Source organism: Uloborus diversus, unplaced genomic scaffold (assembly GCF_026930045.1).
Source record: "Uloborus diversus isolate 005 unplaced genomic scaffold, Udiv.v.3.1 scaffold_1064, whole genome shotgun sequence".
Classification (NCBI taxonomy): domain Eukaryota; kingdom Metazoa; phylum Arthropoda; class Arachnida; order Araneae; family Uloboridae; genus Uloborus; species Uloborus diversus.
Window position 1 is genome coordinate 10038 of NW_026557726.1, and position 20237 is coordinate 30274.

General features: G+C 30.9%; 1 protein-coding gene across 1 annotated transcript; it reads left to right on the forward strand.

Annotated features, from left to right (window-relative positions):
- Nucleotides 1-651: 651 nt before the first annotated feature.
- LOC129232094 (ectopic P granules protein 5 homolog) lies at nucleotides 652-17583 on the forward strand (the record flags this gene model as incomplete). The annotated part of the gene is made up of 10 exons (XM_054866330.1): nucleotides 652-825; nucleotides 1658-1827; nucleotides 5223-5402; nucleotides 7653-7816; nucleotides 10362-10567; nucleotides 12012-12254; nucleotides 13130-13355; nucleotides 14254-14338; nucleotides 16580-16698; nucleotides 17130-17583. Coding segments are annotated over 10 exons (1916 nt in total), but the record flags the coding sequence as incomplete, so codon positions are not given.
- Between the last annotated feature and the right edge of the window lie 2654 nt (nucleotides 17584-20237).

The following is a 20237-nucleotide window of genomic DNA, read 5'->3' on the forward strand; positions in this document are numbered from 1 at the left end:
AAATGTTTATTGTCTTATGGAACTTTTTTTTTCAATGAGTTAAAATAGATTTGCATAAAAATTACTGCAATTTAATTTGATTAACACAAGAAATGGGGGGGGGGGATGTAGTGATTGTTTACACTGTTCATTGCTGATAAAATATTTAAAATACAGTGAAACTGCTCCTTCATGACCAATTTACCTTTAAAAATCGTGCACTAGAGGAAGTGATACCTTGAAAGTAGATGAAACTTGAAGATTGTCTGTGATTAAAATCCTTAAGTGTGAAGATAAGTCTCCAAGACAGATTGATAATATTAAAACTCTTTAGATTTTCTTCTTGTAAAAAAAAGATATTAAGATGTAAACTGGCAATAAAAAATGAGCCAAACAGTGATAGTGTATCATTTTCACTTGTAGAAGTATGCTTCAAGAATAATTGAGAACAATAGAATTTACCGGTAATTCTGGTCAAAGTATGAATTATAGAAATCATTTAAAAGTTACCTGTCTCCAGCAGCTGTTTTAATGTATTTTGTAAGGGTTTTGTTGTTCAAATTTTGTTTTTGTTTGTATTGTCTGTTTTCTCTTAGTATTAAAAAGATATACATTTTTTAATGTGCTGAGAAAAAAAACCTTTTTCCTCATTGAAATTTTGTCTTATTTTAGGTGTTTCTCACATTTGGAAAACACTCGATCAATCTTTTGCCAGCTGGTTGCATCCTGTTGTTGAGGGAGCTCATTTAAGTTTCCCATGGTCTGATAACCAAATAAATGAAGCTGAATTCATGTTCAAGATATTTACTATGTGTTTAAAATATTCTCATGAACAATTGCTCATTAGTAAGTGTTTTTCATTTATTTTATTATAAATGCAAATGTGTACCTGATTATCTTATGGTAATTTAAAAAAAATGTTTTTACTCTTAAGTTTTCAGTTGTAGTATATCAATTAAATTTTATATTTATCAAATTTTAAAATCATTTTTACTGGGCAAAGTTCAGGTAAGTGCTATTTTTGTTATATATAGTTTCAATATTTCACATTGCATTCTTAACTGCAGGGGGAAATCTCACAAAACAAATTTTTTTATGTAACAAAAGAGTTCATATATGTTTCTTTTGTTTAGTTACTACTAGTTTCACTGAACTAAGTATTTACCCTTAATTTTGTAGCATCAGGTAAGAAGTGTCATCTTTAAGAAAGGAGTGTTGCATTTTGTATATTAAATAAATTGAATAGCATATTATGTACTAGTAAATAATTTCACAATCTAGTAATTTGTGACTACATTTACAATGTGAAGGAATATTTTTAATGTTAAATTGACCTTTGAGAAGTAAAAAGAAAATATGTACCATAATTAACAAACCTCAAACCTTTTAGCCTACAGTGGTAGCAAATTGCAGAAACTGTCAAATATCTTAAAAACTCATTTTAGCAGCTACTGTCTTTTACCGTCCTTCAGCAGGACTTGGCCTTGATCATTTAATGAATTTCTGCTCTGGTGTTCTTGAAATAAAAATTTCATTTGTAATTTCCTGTATGTACTTTTTTTCTGTTAAAAAGCTTTTGCTGTAAGCCATTAGTATTTCAACCTTCAATCATTTTGCTTGCAGTATAAATTCTCAAACGAACTGTTGTTTCCATTTTTATCTCAATTTTATTTTATAGATCATAATTGCGAAAAGTATATACTGTCATACTTGTGGGGCCATTATGTACAGTCTTATGTGTCACATGGCTATCGCCATTATTCTATATCATTATGTCACACGGAATTGCTAAAGCTTCCCTGGCACCAATTTCATCCTGATGCAGAAGACATCGAAGGAATGTGCAAAGTAAATATGTAAATCATTTCAAATCACTTGTTTTTTATGTGTTCTTTCTAAACATTCATATTTTGGAGAGGAGAGGGGTAGAAATAAGTTCTCAATTTGCATGAATTATACTCAGCTTATTGAGCTAGCTATGTTGCAGATCAAGGCAGACCAGGGGCGGCATTTCAGCATTTCATTTGGGGTGTCGAGTTTCTTAAATATTAATTATACCTCAGTATGGAACAAAACACATATTGGCTAACATCAAGTATAGTGTTCATAAACAATTTAAATTTTTATGACAAAATTTGTAATTTATTTGATAATCAATGTTATCATGCAAAGTATCTTGATACTAGTTTTCATCTTTTAATAAAGTTTTAATGCTTGATTTTTAAAAAAACAGAATAACTGGAAATCTTGTTCCTAATCCAGCAATGCTCAGTGTCGTGTTCTTTTTTCAGTAAGTCTCCCCAAACCCCCAATTAAGCTTCGAAAATAATCCTCTAACCTCCTGAGACACAAAAATGAATTTTCTCTAATAGATGAACTGATTGGAATAGTTGAAAAATAATTGAAGAAACAAAGTTATCCATGAAAACACACTTTTCACATCTTGCGCTTCAAAATCACCCAGGTAACTTTAAAAATTGTGATGGTCTTTATTTTTCACCATTGAGTAGTCTAGTCTCTAAACAATTCTTCTTGCTCATGCTATGAAATTTTACTCATAATTGAAACATTTTATTTTGTATCCAATCCAGATAATATAGAGCCAACAGTGCAGGAATATAGAGATAACAATACAGGAAAATATTTATCATCAATGTTTGACTTTACATCATCATGTGCATTTTGGTCACCTCTTCTAAATTCATTTGAATATTCTTTGTGCCTTTTTTAAATTGTCTTGAAGTAAGAATTTTTTTGAAAAGATCCACGCTTTCTTGGTTGAAATATACATCTACTCGACATTTATTAATAGTTTCAAATTGTAACTTGAACTAAAGCTTGAACAGTCCAAAAATTAAGGTTAGCTGGTTGAAGAAAGCATTGTTCAAAATCTCTCCTCAATACAAACAAAGCGAATAAAAATTCAAACGAAGGCATGTTAAAGGACACTGCTTTTTAACTATTGAAAGAGTCGTTTTCCAAAATCACCGCTTTGAAATTATCAAGAAGGGTTTTTATGGTTTAAAAGACCATCTTGTGGTTGTCTCTTGAAGACCCTCTTGTGTCACTTCGAGTTTGCATAGTTAAAGTGCCCTCAGAAAAGATATTTGTTGATGTGAAATATTTTTTTCAAAAATAGTATGTATTTTTAAAAAGTATCTATGAAAGCGTACTATGCATTGAGTAGTTGAAATGTGTTTCTTGCAGAAGAAAGTGATGAACACTAATTAATTAAACACACCTAAAATATGACCGTAACAATAAACTTAAAACACCAAGGCAATTTCTTGTGAAGATCATGCATCTACACCACTGCACGGGCCTCTCATAACCATCGTTACAGAGCACACAAGAAGGAAATGTTTAGCCTATATGATGAAATTAAATCTTCAATTAAAATTAACTGTGATTCTTCATCAGTTTTTTCTGTTCTGAAAAGACCAGTAAAGGCATGATGAATTTTTAATTAATCATTCAAAAAACGGAAAACACTTGCTCATGTCTGGAAATGTGTCAAGTTTCATCAACCATTACAGAGAAACAGCAAGATTATTTTTTCATGAACATTGATTTGTGATTTATGTAAATTGAATTTGCTCATTTTAACTTATTCCTTTCAAAACATTTGGGAGTGTGACCGCCCCCTCTTGACCTTCCTATTTGCCGCCCCTGAGGCTGACCAATCAGTTTCATTTGATGCAATATTTCAAATGCATTATTTTTAAAAATCCCCCCCCCCTCTTTCCCCAGCACTATCAGGCCATCATAATGGCCTGATAGTGTGAATAAATAGTTCTGGTGTTCTTCCTTTCTGTCTCAATTGAATGGGATCCAACTTTTTTGAGAGTATATTCTTGATACCTCTTTATTTCCCCCTTTTTTAGCCTACTTTCCCAGTAAAAGTCAGAAAAAGAAAAAAGCATGAAAGAAGGCTTAATGCAGCTTAAAAATATCGGGAAAAACAAAAAAAAAGTCAAAAATAATTAAATTAAAAATTAAAAATTGGAAAGTAGGGTATTGAGATGGGGGAAAATGTCTGTCGGTCTGTCCCCCCCCCCCCCCCCCCCCAATAACTTTTGCATGAATAGTCCGATTCGAACAAACTTTTTTTTGTTCGAAAGATCTTGACAAGGACACCTCATTCCCACATTTCACTTTTTGATTTGAACTATTTTTTGTTCAATTTTGAACAGTTCAAAAAAATTTAACATTAGCGGCTACGGGGAAACTGAAAGTCAGTGTAGATTCCGTACTTTAGGGCGGATTTATTTCAAACAAATTTTGTTGGAAATAGCTCTTGACGCCAGAATCCGACTCCAAGAATTTAGGGGCACCTGATTCGGAATCCGACTTTTGTGCCCGAAAATTAAGTGGACTTCGACTTAAAGTCTGACTTCGTAGCTTTGGCAAAAATTTATACACGGAGGACAAATGACTGACTCCGATTCTTGGATATATGTCTACGACTCCTTTATCCCAAAATGAGATTGACTCCGACTCCGCAGCTATGGTTTATCTGGAAATAATTAGTGTTGATATGATTTGTTTTTATTTTCACGCTAAAGTTTTAATTTAGGTATTCAGCTTTCGAAGTCATTGATGTTTCTACATAAAGATATGTGCAGACGATTTTTTTTTTTTTTGACAATGAAAGTATTTCTTTAAGTTGACATTTTACTGTTTTTATTTATTTTGGTAAGCGCATTAATTAATTTAAAAAATTATTTTTGGCAACAGGGAAAAAGAAACGATTTTTTTTTTGATATGATGTATTTATTTTTAAAAGATTTTTTTTTAATGGAAAAAAGTGTATTAGCTGCTTTGTTTAAAAAGTGCTGCTATTTTATTTATTTATATATATTTTTTAATTTTTTTTATTTATTTATTTTTTACGCATCTAATTTTTTAGATGAGTGAGGAATATTTATTATTCCTAGAAATTAGCTTAAAATATTAAAAAAATATGTTTGAAACAATTTGCGATTTTAGCTATTTTTGATAACATTGATCAGGTACTAGAAAGTAGTATGGGTATATGGGAAAGTAGGCTTGTATAGTTCTAGACGGAACTTCTTGTTTAATGTAGTACTTCCAGTATCAGCCTCAATAATTTGGGTGCATGCAATTCATTGGTATTTACACTCAAGTTATCATAATGTTGTGACTTTTATCATTTTGGCTCGTATTATCTATACATTCTTTTCTTTCATAACTATGTCTGAGCATTTTTATAAACTTTTCAGGTACTTCAGAGTGATTTAAAGGAAAGTAAAGAATTCTTAGCAAAAATCAGCTTAGAAATTCCATGGCTCGATGTCATGAGTTATGTTTCATCAACGAAACCTCCTGAATATGTTGGAAAAACATTAGGAACCCTTGCTAAGTTATTAATCATATCAGGATGGGATACATCCACAAAGAAGGTAAAAGTAAAATTTTGCTCACATTTTACAAAGTTTAGTTCTGTAACTAACGAGTTTCACCTTGTATTAGTGATTCTATTTCTTCTATTGACTAATGGGTTCCACATTTTACTAGTGATACTAAATCTTTTTATTCCATGTTTTGCAATGTTATTTGTATTAAAAAGTTAGGGTAGACTTTATAATTTGATTTATTTCTTTTCTGGAACATCATGGCACTAAATATAAAGGGTTTCTGAAAAAATGCTTCACAATTCTGAAAAGTAAGTGAAAATGTATTTTTATTTCAAGAGTTCAAGCAAATTTGCAAGAGAATGTATTAAATTGTTATAGGTGCCACCACCAATGTAAAAAAAAGTAAATGTTTCTGCTTTTAAAAAAATAAATATTTGCTTCAATTTTTCTAGTAGAATTTCCTACAAAAAGAAAAGTTTCAACTCTGCAGCAAAAATTTCCTCTTATCCCTATTTCTTCCTGTAAGGAGTTATATCACCTCACAATTAACTTTTTATATTATGTGGGATGCATAGTGTGCAGAATCTGCTAGATTTGGAATTTTGAAATCATATTCAATAGTAAATTTTATTCCTTTTAGATTTTAATATCGCCAACTCTCTTCTTTTAGTAAATGAAGACTAGAAATGAAATATGACCTAAATAACTTTGCCTTAAGGACTTTTTTTTGTTCCTGGCCTTCTTAGGAATTTTCTCCCTGGCTTATCTTTTTTCTTGGCCATGGTCTACCAGTTATTCCGTCTGAATAGCAAAAATCATTTTCTAGGCAATCGACCCATCTTAAGCTAGGTCGGCCCCTAGTTCTAGATGCAGTGGGTTTGGCCAAAAATAAATTATGGATTGAACCTTCATTGTTCAATCGAATAACATGTCCAGCCCAATTACCGTATTACCCATCATGCTGGAAAAAGGCGAGGTACACCAGCATGCCGGGAAATTTGAATTTTCCGACATGTCGGATAATTTGAGGTTTATCTTGCAACAAAACAAAAATAAATGTCTCGATTCAGTTCAAATCAGAAAGCAAACCACTGTAAGGAAAAAATAAATAAATCCCGAAAGTAACCTTCTTGTTATTTAAAAAAAAAAAAAAATTGCATTGCATATAATATGCACTTGTTATTTATGGTAGGTCATTATTAATGGATTTAATTATATGCCAATAAAGTAATCAATTCAGAAGCAATCAACTTTTCTGCGATTTGTTCATAATTTTTTAAAATAAATTATTTTAGGTTCCTTTTGGAGAGGTAAGTTTAATTTTTATTAATTGAATAGCTATGGTAAATTCTTCAGCACTGGTTTAGGGGTGGTAACTTACTGCTTAAATGTTTGCTTACTTAGTTTTAGTTTAATTTTTATAAAATTATTCGTTATTAAACAATATTTTTCTTGTTAAATAACAAATGACATTGTTAGTTAACATTTTTACAAAATTAAACTGTTTATTAATAATAATAACATATGTATAGAACTTATATTCATTTAAAGCTGAACATATATTTTTGATAGCATTATCCTTTTTTTCCTAACCTCGATTTTTCTGGCATGCCGGAAAGGACCAGGCAAGTGTTATTGAAAATCTGGTGGCCCCCGAATTTTGTGGCATGCCGGTTAATGCAGGGTAATATGGTAAATCTTTGGATTTTTACAAATTTGATCGCAGTAGTTTCCTTAAAGGCATGATAAAGTTCTAAATTAGAGCATCTGTGACAAATTCTATCATTTTGTGTTCTTCCAAATTTGGCTCTTGGTATCTGTTGCTGAAAGACACCGAGAACATTTTCATTGTTTTGTGTTGCTGTCAAAAAAGAAGCACCAACTTTTTAATAAGTGGATTTACTATTGACATGCAAAACTTAGTTTTTCATTTTGCTACGAAATAGCAACCAAAACTATTTTGCATTATGATACGGGATTTTTTTTTAAATATCATACTAGCAATATACCTTTTTTCCCCCTTACTTTGAACTTAAATACATAAATTTGTTTAAAACAACTTTCATGTGTATTAAACAAAACTTCTGCAATTTCATTATTGTAGAAATTGTTCATTATTCTATGATACAAAAATTGCTATGCTAGTTAATTCTGTTTTCAGAATATGTCTGACTTATATAAACCAAAATAGTTGTGATCATTATGTAAAAAAAGAAAAATCAACTTGTTTTAAATTTTGTTCTGCTATGATAAAGTGATTTAATGTCACATTTTATGCATGATTTCTGCTTTCAGAAAAAATTTCAACAAAACGACTTTAAAGAACTTGAAACTTTGCCATGGTATTTTCTCCACTTAGATGACGTTGAAGGTCTATTGAGCTTGTTTTTCTCAGGACCAGATATTGCGAAAATTTTACTAGGAGTTTCGCAAAATGCACATCAAATTCTTCTATTTCAGTAAGTTATGGTTCTTCATATATCACATTTGTTATTGTTCATACTTTACATCAGTGACCCAGGGCTCTTTTTCTGACTTTTATAGATTGGAACAGCTTTAGATAAATAATTAGACAGTAATTTTAACAAAAGAAACTTCTTGTAAAATCTTTGAAGCAATCTAGGAAAAAAAGTGAAATAATGTGATATTTTTTATAACCAGCTATGAAAAAAACTTATATAATTTTACTGATTATAAATTTTTTTAAGAGCTCATGATCATAGCCACTTAAAGCCTATTTATTTTTCCTCGTTTTTTGAAAAGCTATTTTTTTTGACAATTGACTTTTTTTTTTGCTCTGATAGAGATTTTCTCATTTCTGAGATAATTTTCAATGCTTTTAGTTATATGTAGTTTCATATTTGAATTAAATAAAAGAATGCTTTTATTTATATGTAGTTTCATATTTGAATTAAATAAAAGCATGCAATTGTAGGATAGTTAAAATGCATTATTCTTGATATTTTGTGGCTGCTCTGTTATGTTAGATATAAACTTAATTGTATTAAAAATTATATGGACTTAATGCTTGATATTTTTTTAAGAATTAGAATTGAAAAAGGCACGAATTGCATTGAAAAATTGATGATTTTTTATCCTGTAATACTTTATGAAGATACTATAACAAGGAAAACATTCTGCTGGAGTGTCCTTTCCACAGTTAAATTCTTTTATTATTTCTCTGAAGTACAGAGTGTTTTTCAAGTCTTGCATTGATAAGGACAATTTATTAAAACAAAACTATTTAAGATACATATAATATTTTTTTTTTAATTTTTAATCCTTATCTCATCAAGTCTCTCCCCCCCCCCCCCCCTCCTTCATTTACACAATATTAGCTAAAGGCATATAGGTGGGCCGAACATCAAATATTGAGAATGATGTCTGTGAAAGAAAAGACTTTAAAGGGTGCAGTAAGGAAGGTTGTGAGGGGTAACTCCCCAAAAATCTTGGGTTAGTTTACGTACATATTCCGCATTCTAGTACAACAATTTGTATCCATATAAGAACTGTTGTGACCAACCCTCAGCTCCAGAAGGTAAATTCCAGCTGTGCTAGTGCCTGGCTCAAAATTGAAAGTCATCTCAGAACTGCGAAAGGTGCACGTAGATATGTACTAACTTTGAGAAAGAAACTTTTTGAGATAAAGATCTAAACTTTAAATATTATGTTTAAAACTGAAGTTTTTTTTTTTAAGTGAATTTTCTTCATCAGTGCAAGATTTAATCAAGGCCCTGTACCAGAGTTCACGCTAGGAGAAAAAGTAATGTGGGTTCTCTTACTCTGACCAAAGTTTTAAGTGGGATTTTTAAAATTGAGAAGCAAGTTGCTATTACTATTACTATTGCTTGAACATTTTATATAAATATTTATTTGAACAAAGTATTTGCTTATCATGTAACACAAGTCTTATTTTACAAGCATAACATCAAAAGAGAACGTTAAGTTTGTTTGCTAGAATGAATGTGCACCTTATTATTTTAGAGAAATTGACTAATTTTTAAAAGAACACTTTACATTAAAATTTCTTTTCTTGCAAGATTCTTTTTGTAAAGCAGTTATTTACTAAACCGTGTGCTAGTGAAGTACTTTTAATTATTATGAAAAACATATCAATGCCTTCAAAAGAAAAAATGATGTTTGAAAATGGTAATTTTGCTGCCAGAAGGTGGTGCAACTTCAACGCAAAATGGGTTATAAAATATGTTTTGTTTAGTGCAACCAGGAGCAGGAAATAAACTCTAAAATTCCAAAGATGTTCATTTGGTAAATCCAAAGAGTAAAACAATTCTCAATATTTTATTATTGTTCCTTTGTGGCTAAATTCCTAGATTCTTGCTCATTAATAATGATTCCATGCATTATGGCTATCCTTTAAAGAGAAATGTGAAAAATCCGAGATGAGAAACTTTGTGATATTTTTTAAGTATGTCCGCTAATGGAGAACAGTGGGAACAGCATGCAAAAGGATTTTAATTGAGTGGGATTTTAGAAAAAGCTGTGAGAACTCTGCCCTATGCATTAAGGATAATCAGAATTTAAAATCTCTGATGAAAGATATTTAATGAAATGAGATATTTACAAAGCTAAACATAGGAGGCTTAATTATTTTTTTTTTCCTTTAGCAATGAGAACATGTAATATTAACTTTATAAAAAATAATAATATAGCTCTTCAAAAAAAAAAAATTATCCCTGAAAGTTTGATTCAACTGATTCTTTCCAAGAATATGCTTTGCACTTGCTTTAAGAAAAATCCTCTGCATCTGAACCTACTTAATATATAGCTTTTTTTCATATTTTATGAAGTTTTTTAGTGGTATTATGATAATAAAAATCAATACTACTCTATCTTTTAGCAATTATTGAATGAAAAAACCCCACCCATTGAGATATTAGTTTGCATAATTTTCTTTATGTGATTTTTTTTCTCCAAAACGGATGAAGTATGTGATAAATTAATCAACTATTGCTTCACCTGTTATATAATTATTTTTTATTTCAGATTTTTGAAATTTTTATGTTGCATGAGTGCAAATTCAAGCTCAGAAGGTTGCTGCACACCAAAACGTTTGTTGTACCTACATAAATACACATCTTCACTATCTGTGTGTATTTCAGCTAAGAAGGAATTATTTTTAAAAAACTCAGACAATTTTAAAACCATGTTGCCATCTCTACTGAAAGATATTGAAGTAGTTGTGTCAAAAGGTAAACACAAAAAGTTATTTTTGATATACTTCCTATCAAACCATTCTTGTGTTTAATAACAGCTATGTATGTTTGTGCATGAATCAAATACAGAATATCCGTGTGAGTAATAGACAAGTAAGAAGTTGTCCATTAAGGCTTAACTGTTATTTTTTAATCCTCTAAGAAAACTATGTCGATGGAGCACCTAAGGAGTGCTGCTTGTTTTTATGCTGTTTTCCCTTTTTTGTGAAACATTTGCATTCTCCATGTTAGAATTTCTTTGTTAGTTTAATTTGGATTGCAGCTTTGATAATTTAAAGATATTTTTAGAAAACTATAAACAAAAAACATACATTTTGACAATTAATATTAAATAAATTCATGAGCAATGATAGAAATAATGTCTTCAGTTTTAAGTTTAAAAACAATCGCTTTACCACCTCATCCCCTCCTTTTTTTGTCAATTTGTTAGAATGTGAAAGCAAAATGTGTAAATATTTATCAAACCATTAAATAGTTATACCTTCAATTAAATGATTAGTTTTAATTCTTCAATTGTGTGTGTGTGTGTTTTTATGTGTGCTTTTTCTTTCACTTATGCCCTGGACTTTGTAAAACCTATCTACTGCACTGATAATTTAAACATTCTTTATTTAAACTTGAAAGAATTGGAGGGGGAGCAAAGTCTTGTTTTTATCCTAAAAATAATTTTTTTTAAATCTATAAGAAAGTGCCATACTCTACGTCATTATTTTTTCCTCTACAAATAAAATATTTTTACACATTTGCTTTATAGTATAGCTGTGAGCAAAACAAAATTTATTTGCTTTAGTTGTTTCAATTTGCAAGAGTGCAATTTACTGAAACTCTTAAATAATTCTTGCACAGCATTCCTGTTCAATAAGAAATTCAATAAAAATAAATTCAAGTGGTTGTAAACAAAGTTCTAAACCTTCAACTTTTACAATATTCACAATATCGTGGTTACTCTACTTTCCTCAAAAGATTACAATTTACAATTCTTTTAACTAAAAGCAATGAAACTATAATGTTTAATGTGACCTAGTAATACTGCATTATGCAAATTCTTTTGACCTTAAATACATTTATACATTTTAGTGATGCCGAACAATTAATGCCTTTATAAAAGTATTGAGAAATCTTTCAAAAAATGATGACTAACCCATAAAAACATTATGCTTTCTTCCACCATAATTGTTAGTGGATAACCTTGAGTGTTTCATTATGTTGTCCTTATTAAATACCATGAACATTTAGTTAAAAAAAATCTAATTATGAAAATTTTGCTGTAGAAATTCAATTGTTATTTCTATGAAAGTTCTTTTTATTTTGTTCTGTTTTGCCTAACAGAACAATTTTTTATAATATATTTAAAAATGTTTGTATAACTTTCATTTTTCCCACTTTCGTGTTAAGTAATCCATTTTTGCCTTTTTTTAAGGTGTAAAATCAGATGAGATAGTCACCAATGCTCTGCCTCTTGTTAGAGAAGTGATTGGCTTTCTTAACAGTATTGCTGAACCTACACTTGAGAAAGTAGCAACAGATTCGGTTGTTTCGTGGTTGACTTCAAATCACCGCAGCCCACTGCTACTTCCTTGTCTTAAATCATCTTGCTGTTGTCTAAATACTATGGCAAACATGGTGATCATCTGTGAATGCTGTATTGAATCACGTTTTGCAGGTATTTATTTTGCTATGGTTTATGCTTTATGAGTTTTTTTCATTGACTCTCTTTTTTTTCTTTGTTTTTGACACAAATCCTGTATTAATCGAGGTGTTTCAATTACCTACCTTCTTGTTTTTACTGCATTTTGTTATTTTCCCAGTTGTGGCAATGTAGTTGATATCTTATGTGTAAGTGTGTACATATTTATAAACGCCTATTTTAAATGTAGAAGCATTTGAAATACTAACCACTTAACTATGGTATACATGATGCATATGTAGTTCGTATTACTTGCATGGTGATGGCTTTTTCAATATTTGGCACATTGTTGAAGCTTGACATCCTGCGTGGTGTAAAACTCAGGATTTTTTCTTTTTCTTTTTTCTTTTTTTTTCTTTTTTTTATATCATTTAACAGAATTTTCTGAGAATTCTTTGAAGAAAATGTTGATGAACAGTGGACAAAACAGGATAAAAATCACCAAAACTTTGTGAAATAAAAATATTAATAATTCAGTTTTTTAAAAAAAAGTCTATAATCAGAAGATAAAAATATTGAAAATGTGTTAGACAGTTCAAAAATGAAGCATCATTAAGAGATTGAAGCATGTTGGGAAAGAGTTTTCATTTGTTTGTAGTTAATTTCAAGAAAATCTATATTCTTGAAATTTGGCCAGACATTGTCCACTTTGTGCTATTTATCCGGATTCAACTCTACTTCTAACTGATTCTAAACAAGAAATGTAGCTGTGATCTAAAATTTAACTACACTGAAAGGTATTTATTTAAATAAAATCCAAAAGGTGATTCAGGGAAGAAAAGAGAAAATTAAACTGTTCCAATCATTCAAAGCAAAAACTTTTTCTGAACTATTATTCATTTTCCTCTTAGATTCCCAAGATGCGGTTGAAGCTTCTTCTATTTTCCAGCTGATATCTTCTTATTTCCAAGTGCCTTATGGCCACTGTGATGAATTTGTGCAAGTGTGTGTTCAGAAAAGAGCATTTTTGGCAATGTACTGCTATGTATTGCAAAAAAGGTCCAATATGACTTCAACAGAATCTAAGAAACAACTAGTCTGGTCTCTCGTTGATTGGATAAGAAGAGCAAGAGTCAGGTACTGCTACTTTTTTACGATTTAAGGTTCATTGAAAAGTTTGTTATATCTACACTACTTTTGGCAAGAAAAACTTATACTTTGAATTTCGTATTTGGATTTTTGAGGGGGGAAAAACATTTGCTGGAGCTTTAATGTTATTTTGTAAAATCTTACCTTATGTCTCTTTGTCTCTTGCTGTCAAATGTCTATATCAGTCTAGACTCACACTTTTTGTGGCATTAAACAGACTATTTCCTATCACTTCCATATGCGACCACTGTTTTCATGTAAATTGGTCATTTTTTTAACAATTTCTAAGGGAGATTTTCCAGGCAGCTTTCATCAGATTATTGTGGTCAGTACCCACCCTGCTCCTGGGAAAACACAAAACTTTTTTTTTTCATTAGAACACCTGTCACTCTCTCCAAGCTTCTAAGAAGTTTGCTTTTTTTTAAAGTTTAGCAGAAAGATTAAGCAGATTAAGAAGTATTTGTCTAGTTATATTAACATACATAAAATTCATTATTTGTATGACACTTCTGCATATGTCATTAAATAATTGATTTTTTCTGATAAACCTTCATGTAATGACTGCCTCTCTTATGATCTATTTTCACCACGAAAAGAGGTGACTTTGAAATAGTTTTACTATAGATGATGTTAACTTATTTTTAAAGCAAAAATGCACAAATAACTATTAGAATTATCTTTTGCTACGTGCCTTTTTCGCCAAAAGCTCATTTCGTTTGTATTGAAAAAAAAAGTTCCTTATAACCTTGAAACACATATTTGAAATTGTTATCGTTATTTTTTGCATTTCATACTGTTATTTGTGTTTTTTTAAGTACAATTTCATGCTTAAAAATATTTTGGGAAGGAAGTAGGACCTAAAAATCCTTTTTTTTTCCTTTTCCAGTGAAAATTGTGAAGCCAAATCTCTCCTTTTATGGGACAAAATTCTTGAGTTGTGCATTATACTAACTTCTGAGGATGAAGTTCAGGTGCGTAGAAGGTTTAACCCTATTATACTTAAAACCAAGAAAGAAATAAAAAAATTTTGTTCATGAATATATTTTTTAATAAAACTGCTGAGTGATACCATAAGTGCTAGTAGGTTGTGCCTGTAAGTTCAAATCCAGGGTGTGGAGAATTTCTCCATCACTTATTCAAATGAGTGAGAAATCTGTTAGATAAAAATGCTATGCTATGTTTCTCACTTCTTACTATTCAATCTGCATCATATGAATCTAGTATCAGTACTTTCCTACATTGTATTTTTCACGGATTGTATTTTTCAATGATTCCTAATCGGAAAGTTATCAAATGTTATCTTGCTCTCTCTTCGTCCGCACATGTGAAGGTCATTGAAGGGGGTGGCACGAGTGTGACGCTGAAGAAGGAGTGGCTTATCTCATCATTGCTGACTCAAGCCAATTGCATTAGACACGTGTAGTGGGCATTGGCATCTGGTCTTACGTGGCTTTAGTGAATGATGTGGTAATTAGGTGGAAGATAAAAGAATCTGGTCTTCGTCTCTTGGCCACTTGTACTCCGCAATCTAATACACAATGTTTGTGTAGTTGGAAGACTTCACTCTTTTTCCCTCACAATGGGATTGTGTTAGAAGATAGTTTTACAGAGTTAGTCAATTAAATAATGGGAAAATGACTCTTACCAGTGATATTCATTTTGTCCCGGCAACTCATATTAATAGTACAATAGTTTATAAAGCTTTGTACTTCGGATTAAATTGGTCATCGTAGAAATATTTATTTAAAATTATTATGGTTTTATTTTAAGTGTTGATCTTTACCAATATTATAAAGAGAGAGGGCGAATTTTTTTGTGTTTTTATGTTTGAGGTAATCTCTGGAACCACTGCACCTATTTGAAAAATTCTTTCATTATATGAAAGGTGCTCTCTTACTGAGTAACATAGGCTATAATTCAAAAAAATCCGATAAATAGTTCTTTTTATATTCAAATTTAGACCCAAATTTCACGTAAATTGCCTATTATTGGCTATTAAAGGGGTGAAAAATTACTTGCGCACATTAATATTATATATCGTTAAAAAGGGTAGAATTTTCTGCGTTCTAAACAATTTATTTCAATGCTCTAACTTAATTATGGCGGAAGTAATTTGCGTTTTTAGCTCGAACTTTTTTAGGCTTAGCTGAAATTTAGGCACTACTTTCTTCATTAAATCTATCAATAAAAAGTGAAGGAATCGTCCCACAGTTTTCTTTTTGGCAGCATTGGAAAAAGCGAGATTTTTTACTCCAGATCTCTCTCGACCTTTGGTCGAAAAAATTAGCTTCTATCTTCAAAGGAAAAAAAGTTACAAGTGTTTTTAAATCAATTTCAAAATATGAGATTTTGATTCAGGTTGTCAACCATTTTATTTTCGGGTTTCCATGGTTATGCTTTTAAAATCCATCTTTCGCATTTTAATTTCTTAAAAGTATTTTAATATCTGTCGTCATTGTTTGGAAAGGTCATTTTGCATGGTGTTTTTTTTTTCTTTTATTTAAATTATTCTTTAAGTTATTAAGTTATTCTTTTAATTAATTGTTGAATATATGTCACTTGACACAATTTTTGTTCTCAAGGTAGACCGGGTAAAGCCGGGCAACGCAGCTCTTAATATATAAAGATTTGAAAGCTACTGTTTATGTGATTTTATATCTTTTTGTTTGTTTGGTGAAACATTTGTTATTACCAAAGAAAAAACATCCGCTTCACTCGCAAAAGGGCTGGGTTCCGGTAGCGTGGTCGCTTGGCATGTTAGGCGCTGAGCAGTTCAGTCTAGGATTATTGTTTTAAGGCAACCATTGCATTAAGGCATGCATTGTTGTTAATACCTAAAAGAATTTGCAGTTTAATAAGATGAACCACATTTGACTCTTCTATGCAATTTCACGTTGCTTACAGCAATTCATTGCTTTTATGGTAACTGTCTTCTGTACTTCAAAAAAATAAAAAACACTCATTTCAAAGCAAAATACAATAGTTGGGGCAGACCTAACCTGGCCCTGACCATCATAATGCTGTGATTAGGATCTGCGTAGCCTTCACATTGCTACTAGGTTTGATTTGCCCGAAGTATAGAAGTCTTGAGGTGTAAACATGTGAGTTTTTATCCACATTTTTATATTCCTATGTTATGTGTGATATATTTTTATATTGTTGTATGAACTTCATGTGAAGTAAATCTAAATGTTGTTTTCTCACCTAAACAGAGTGTTCAAAAAGTTCTCCTTTCATTCTGCAATGAGCTAAATGCTTTCAGTGAAGATAGAGTAAACACTGGAGTTCTTGGTGCTATTGGATTTGGGCGTCACTCAGAGCTTTCTGTTAAGTATGTATGACTCTTTAAAAACTTCTTTTCTGGAACTTGAAGTCATATTATTTCAAATAATGTGTTCTAAACAGGGCTGTATAGGAGGTTACATCGTATGCCTTCTGGTTTGTTATTAAAAAAAACGCATACGCTTTGATTTTTAATTAGTTTGATATTTCATTTTAATGATTTTTTTTAATAATATTATTAATAAAATACCACACTGCAATATCAGAGTTAAAAAGTTTGATGATGGAAACTTCTATCACAATTATTCCATTTGGCATCAAGTATTTTTTAATTCATGTGGCTAAGAATGATAGTAAATTGTGTTCTTGTGAATGAATCTTGTGAAATAATTCAGCGATTGCAATTAAAATTCTCATGACAGTAATTATTATTAATTTTTAATTTCGCTACTTTATTGTAAAATGCCCTTTATTTTTCAGTTTCAGATTTATGTGCTGTGCCATGGTTGCATACCTGCTTCTGCAAATTCCTGACAATGCTCCCATTCGGTTGGAGGCAATGGCGTCCGGATATTTAACTCCTGAGGACAGTGGTAGCCAAAAAAGATCTCCAAAACTCCCTCAGCCATCTCAAGCGGCTTTGAAAGCTTTGGAAAAACTAAATGCTTTGTTAGATAAGAAACCATATTCTGCTTTGCGTTGCCAGGTGAATGATGCAATCAGCTGTATCCGTGACCCAAAAAATTCATTTGTAGAAAGTCGCCAGTTTTTGAAGCGCTTTGCTCTTCTTGCATTTCCTAAAGACAATTTTTTACATGCTTTAAGTTAGTGAAGCGCATTTTAATTTTATGTTTGCAGATGACTGGTTTTATTTATGTAAACAATCATTGTTTGTAAAAGCTGTGATATTAAAAAAATCTGGACATTTCTCTCATTTTTTCTCTTTTTAATCTCTCATTTTATTTAAGGTAAATATATGCCACACAATTTCATCTGCATTGAACATATTAAGCTCAAACTAGATGTAATAATTCTGGTTTCTGAGCTCTGGAAAAATTCTCTCTGGTCATAGACTTACCTTTTAAAAAATAGAACAGAAGAGTTGATCTACACCTACACAAAAGAGTTTTTTTTTTTTTTTGGATTCAATACCACAAGATTGTCAAATTTTAACAATGATTTCTTCCCTTTCAAAAAAAAGTTTCCAGAATGTCAGAGTTGTTTGGTTTAAACCAAGTGGTTAAAAAAAAAAAAAAACCATATGGTTTTTTTTTTCAAAATGTTTTTTTTTTTTTTTGAAAAATTTCATTGTTTTCCCCCAAATGTTTTCATAAATTTTACATGTTATTGCAAAGAGTAAAATCTAATTAATGCAAAGTAACTAGCAAAGCTTTATAGACAAATTACAGATTTAATAAATTAAGAAATTTATTTTTTAAGGTACAATCGAGTCCCGACTTACGCGAGGGATGCGTTCCAAGACCCCTTGCATAAGTCGAAATTTCGCGTTGTGGAAAAGGATATGTATAAAAACTTTTATAAACATATCCAATTATTTTAGACACTTGTAAACACCACCTCAAATTGTTAAAAAGCATTTCTTAACCATACAGTACTGTTTCTTACATAAAAAACTGAATTTTTATTTCTATTTTAAATTTAAAAAGAACGTTTTATTCAGCATAAAAAGTTGCTACGATGCACAAAATCAATAATCAATGGACGAAAAAAGACATACAATAAACCAGTATGGCGAGTACAGTATGTAGTAAGAAAAACAAATGCACTATAGTTTTACTGTACAGTGGATCCAGTAATGATGTTTGTAACTTAAAAAAGTGAATATGATGAGTTATGCTGCATGATCAAACCGTTATTCTTATATATTTTTAAATACACAATACAGTTGCTTCACTAGTTCTTTTATTACCTTTCCATCTATGGCAACGCACACTCCTCTTCCTGATTCACAATACAAGAACAGCTTCCATTTTCATAATTTTTACATTTTGCTTATATACTACTCGATGAACGTCTACAGACTTCCTTTTCTTGACCTTTAGTTGCCCATATGGAAGATTCACTCATACTTAATTGTTGTGCTACCTTCGACGCATTTGTTCAAGCACATAATCTAAAGATTTTCTTTAACTGTCAGAAACACTACTTTCGCTTTTTCTCTCTATATATTCACAAGTTAAAACAGCGCTCTTAGGTGTTATTATATTTCAACAACTTTTACATTTAGAATAAAGAAAAAGGAAAATGAGGGGATTTCGCGTTATGTCTAAAATTCTTTACTGGTGAAAAAACTTGCATTATAGCCATTTCGCGTAAGTTGGATCGGGTTGTAGCGGGAGTCGACTGTAATGCAAGTTTGCTAAATAGTTTTTCTTTTGTTTTTTTCTTTTTTTAAGTCTATGCAGCATTTCTATTAGGTACGTAAATATACAAGGCAGATTGACTAACCTTTCTAAAATTACATGGAAAAAAATCCAAGCAGCTCTTTTTAAATTTTTCAATTATTATTATTTTTTAGTCTTTTGCATTTCAAAATAGTCCAAAAAGCATAACTGCAACCAAGACTTCATTTGCTACCTAATTTGCTTGATGACTTAAGATTATTGAAGTAGATTATGTACCATTGAAGCGACGCATAGTGTATATGGGTCATTCTCCTGAAAACGTAACTTTTGAACGCAAATATTTTTCAATTCCGAAACCTTTTGTTTTCTTTTTTATTTTCATTCTCACATGAAAGTGTTACCTACTAGAAGGATCCATAAGCAATGGCCCAGCTAAGTTCCAATTATTTTACTCATAAATAAAAAAATGCCTTGTCCAGAGAAATAAAAAAAAGAAAAAAACTTTTAATATGCACAGTGACCAGTTTCTTTAAACCTATGAAAAGCGGCTTGCTTGTAATTTAGAGGGTCTTTAGTTTCCCTAGAGAACCTAATCGGCCAAATTTTTGTGTTGACAACCTTTCTCCTAAAGGAAACATGATCCCCCCCCCCCAACCGTTTTCGCTAAATTTTCCTTAAACTCTGCCCACTGAAGTTTCACATCGCTATTGTCCACTCCCGAAGAAAAACTGCTTTCAAACTCTGTCTAAGTGCCAAAAAATCAGTATTTCTGAAATTGGGCACAAACCAAAAATTCTCTGCTTTGTGCATATCAAATTTAATCCCAAACCTAATACTGTTGTGGTCACTATCTCCAATGTGTTCCTTTACACATAACCCTTGAACAGAACCTTCCATGTCACAGAAAAATAGATCCAAAATCACGTCCTGTCAAGTACCATAAGTTACAATTTAATCTAAGAAACAATCACCAATTACTTTCAAAAATTCCTCTTCTCTGCTATTACTTTGTTAAAAATTATTCCGATCAATTCCTGCAAAATTAAAATCTCCCATTATGATGACAGACCCCTTGCTTGAAATGTCACTAATAATACTAAACATCTGTTCATCTTGATCCTGGCTTAAGTTGGGTAGCCTATAAATGTTCCCTAAACGTAATTTCTTGCCTGTATTTCTCATCAACTCCAGCGAAATCATATCAATCTCATTAGGCTTATCA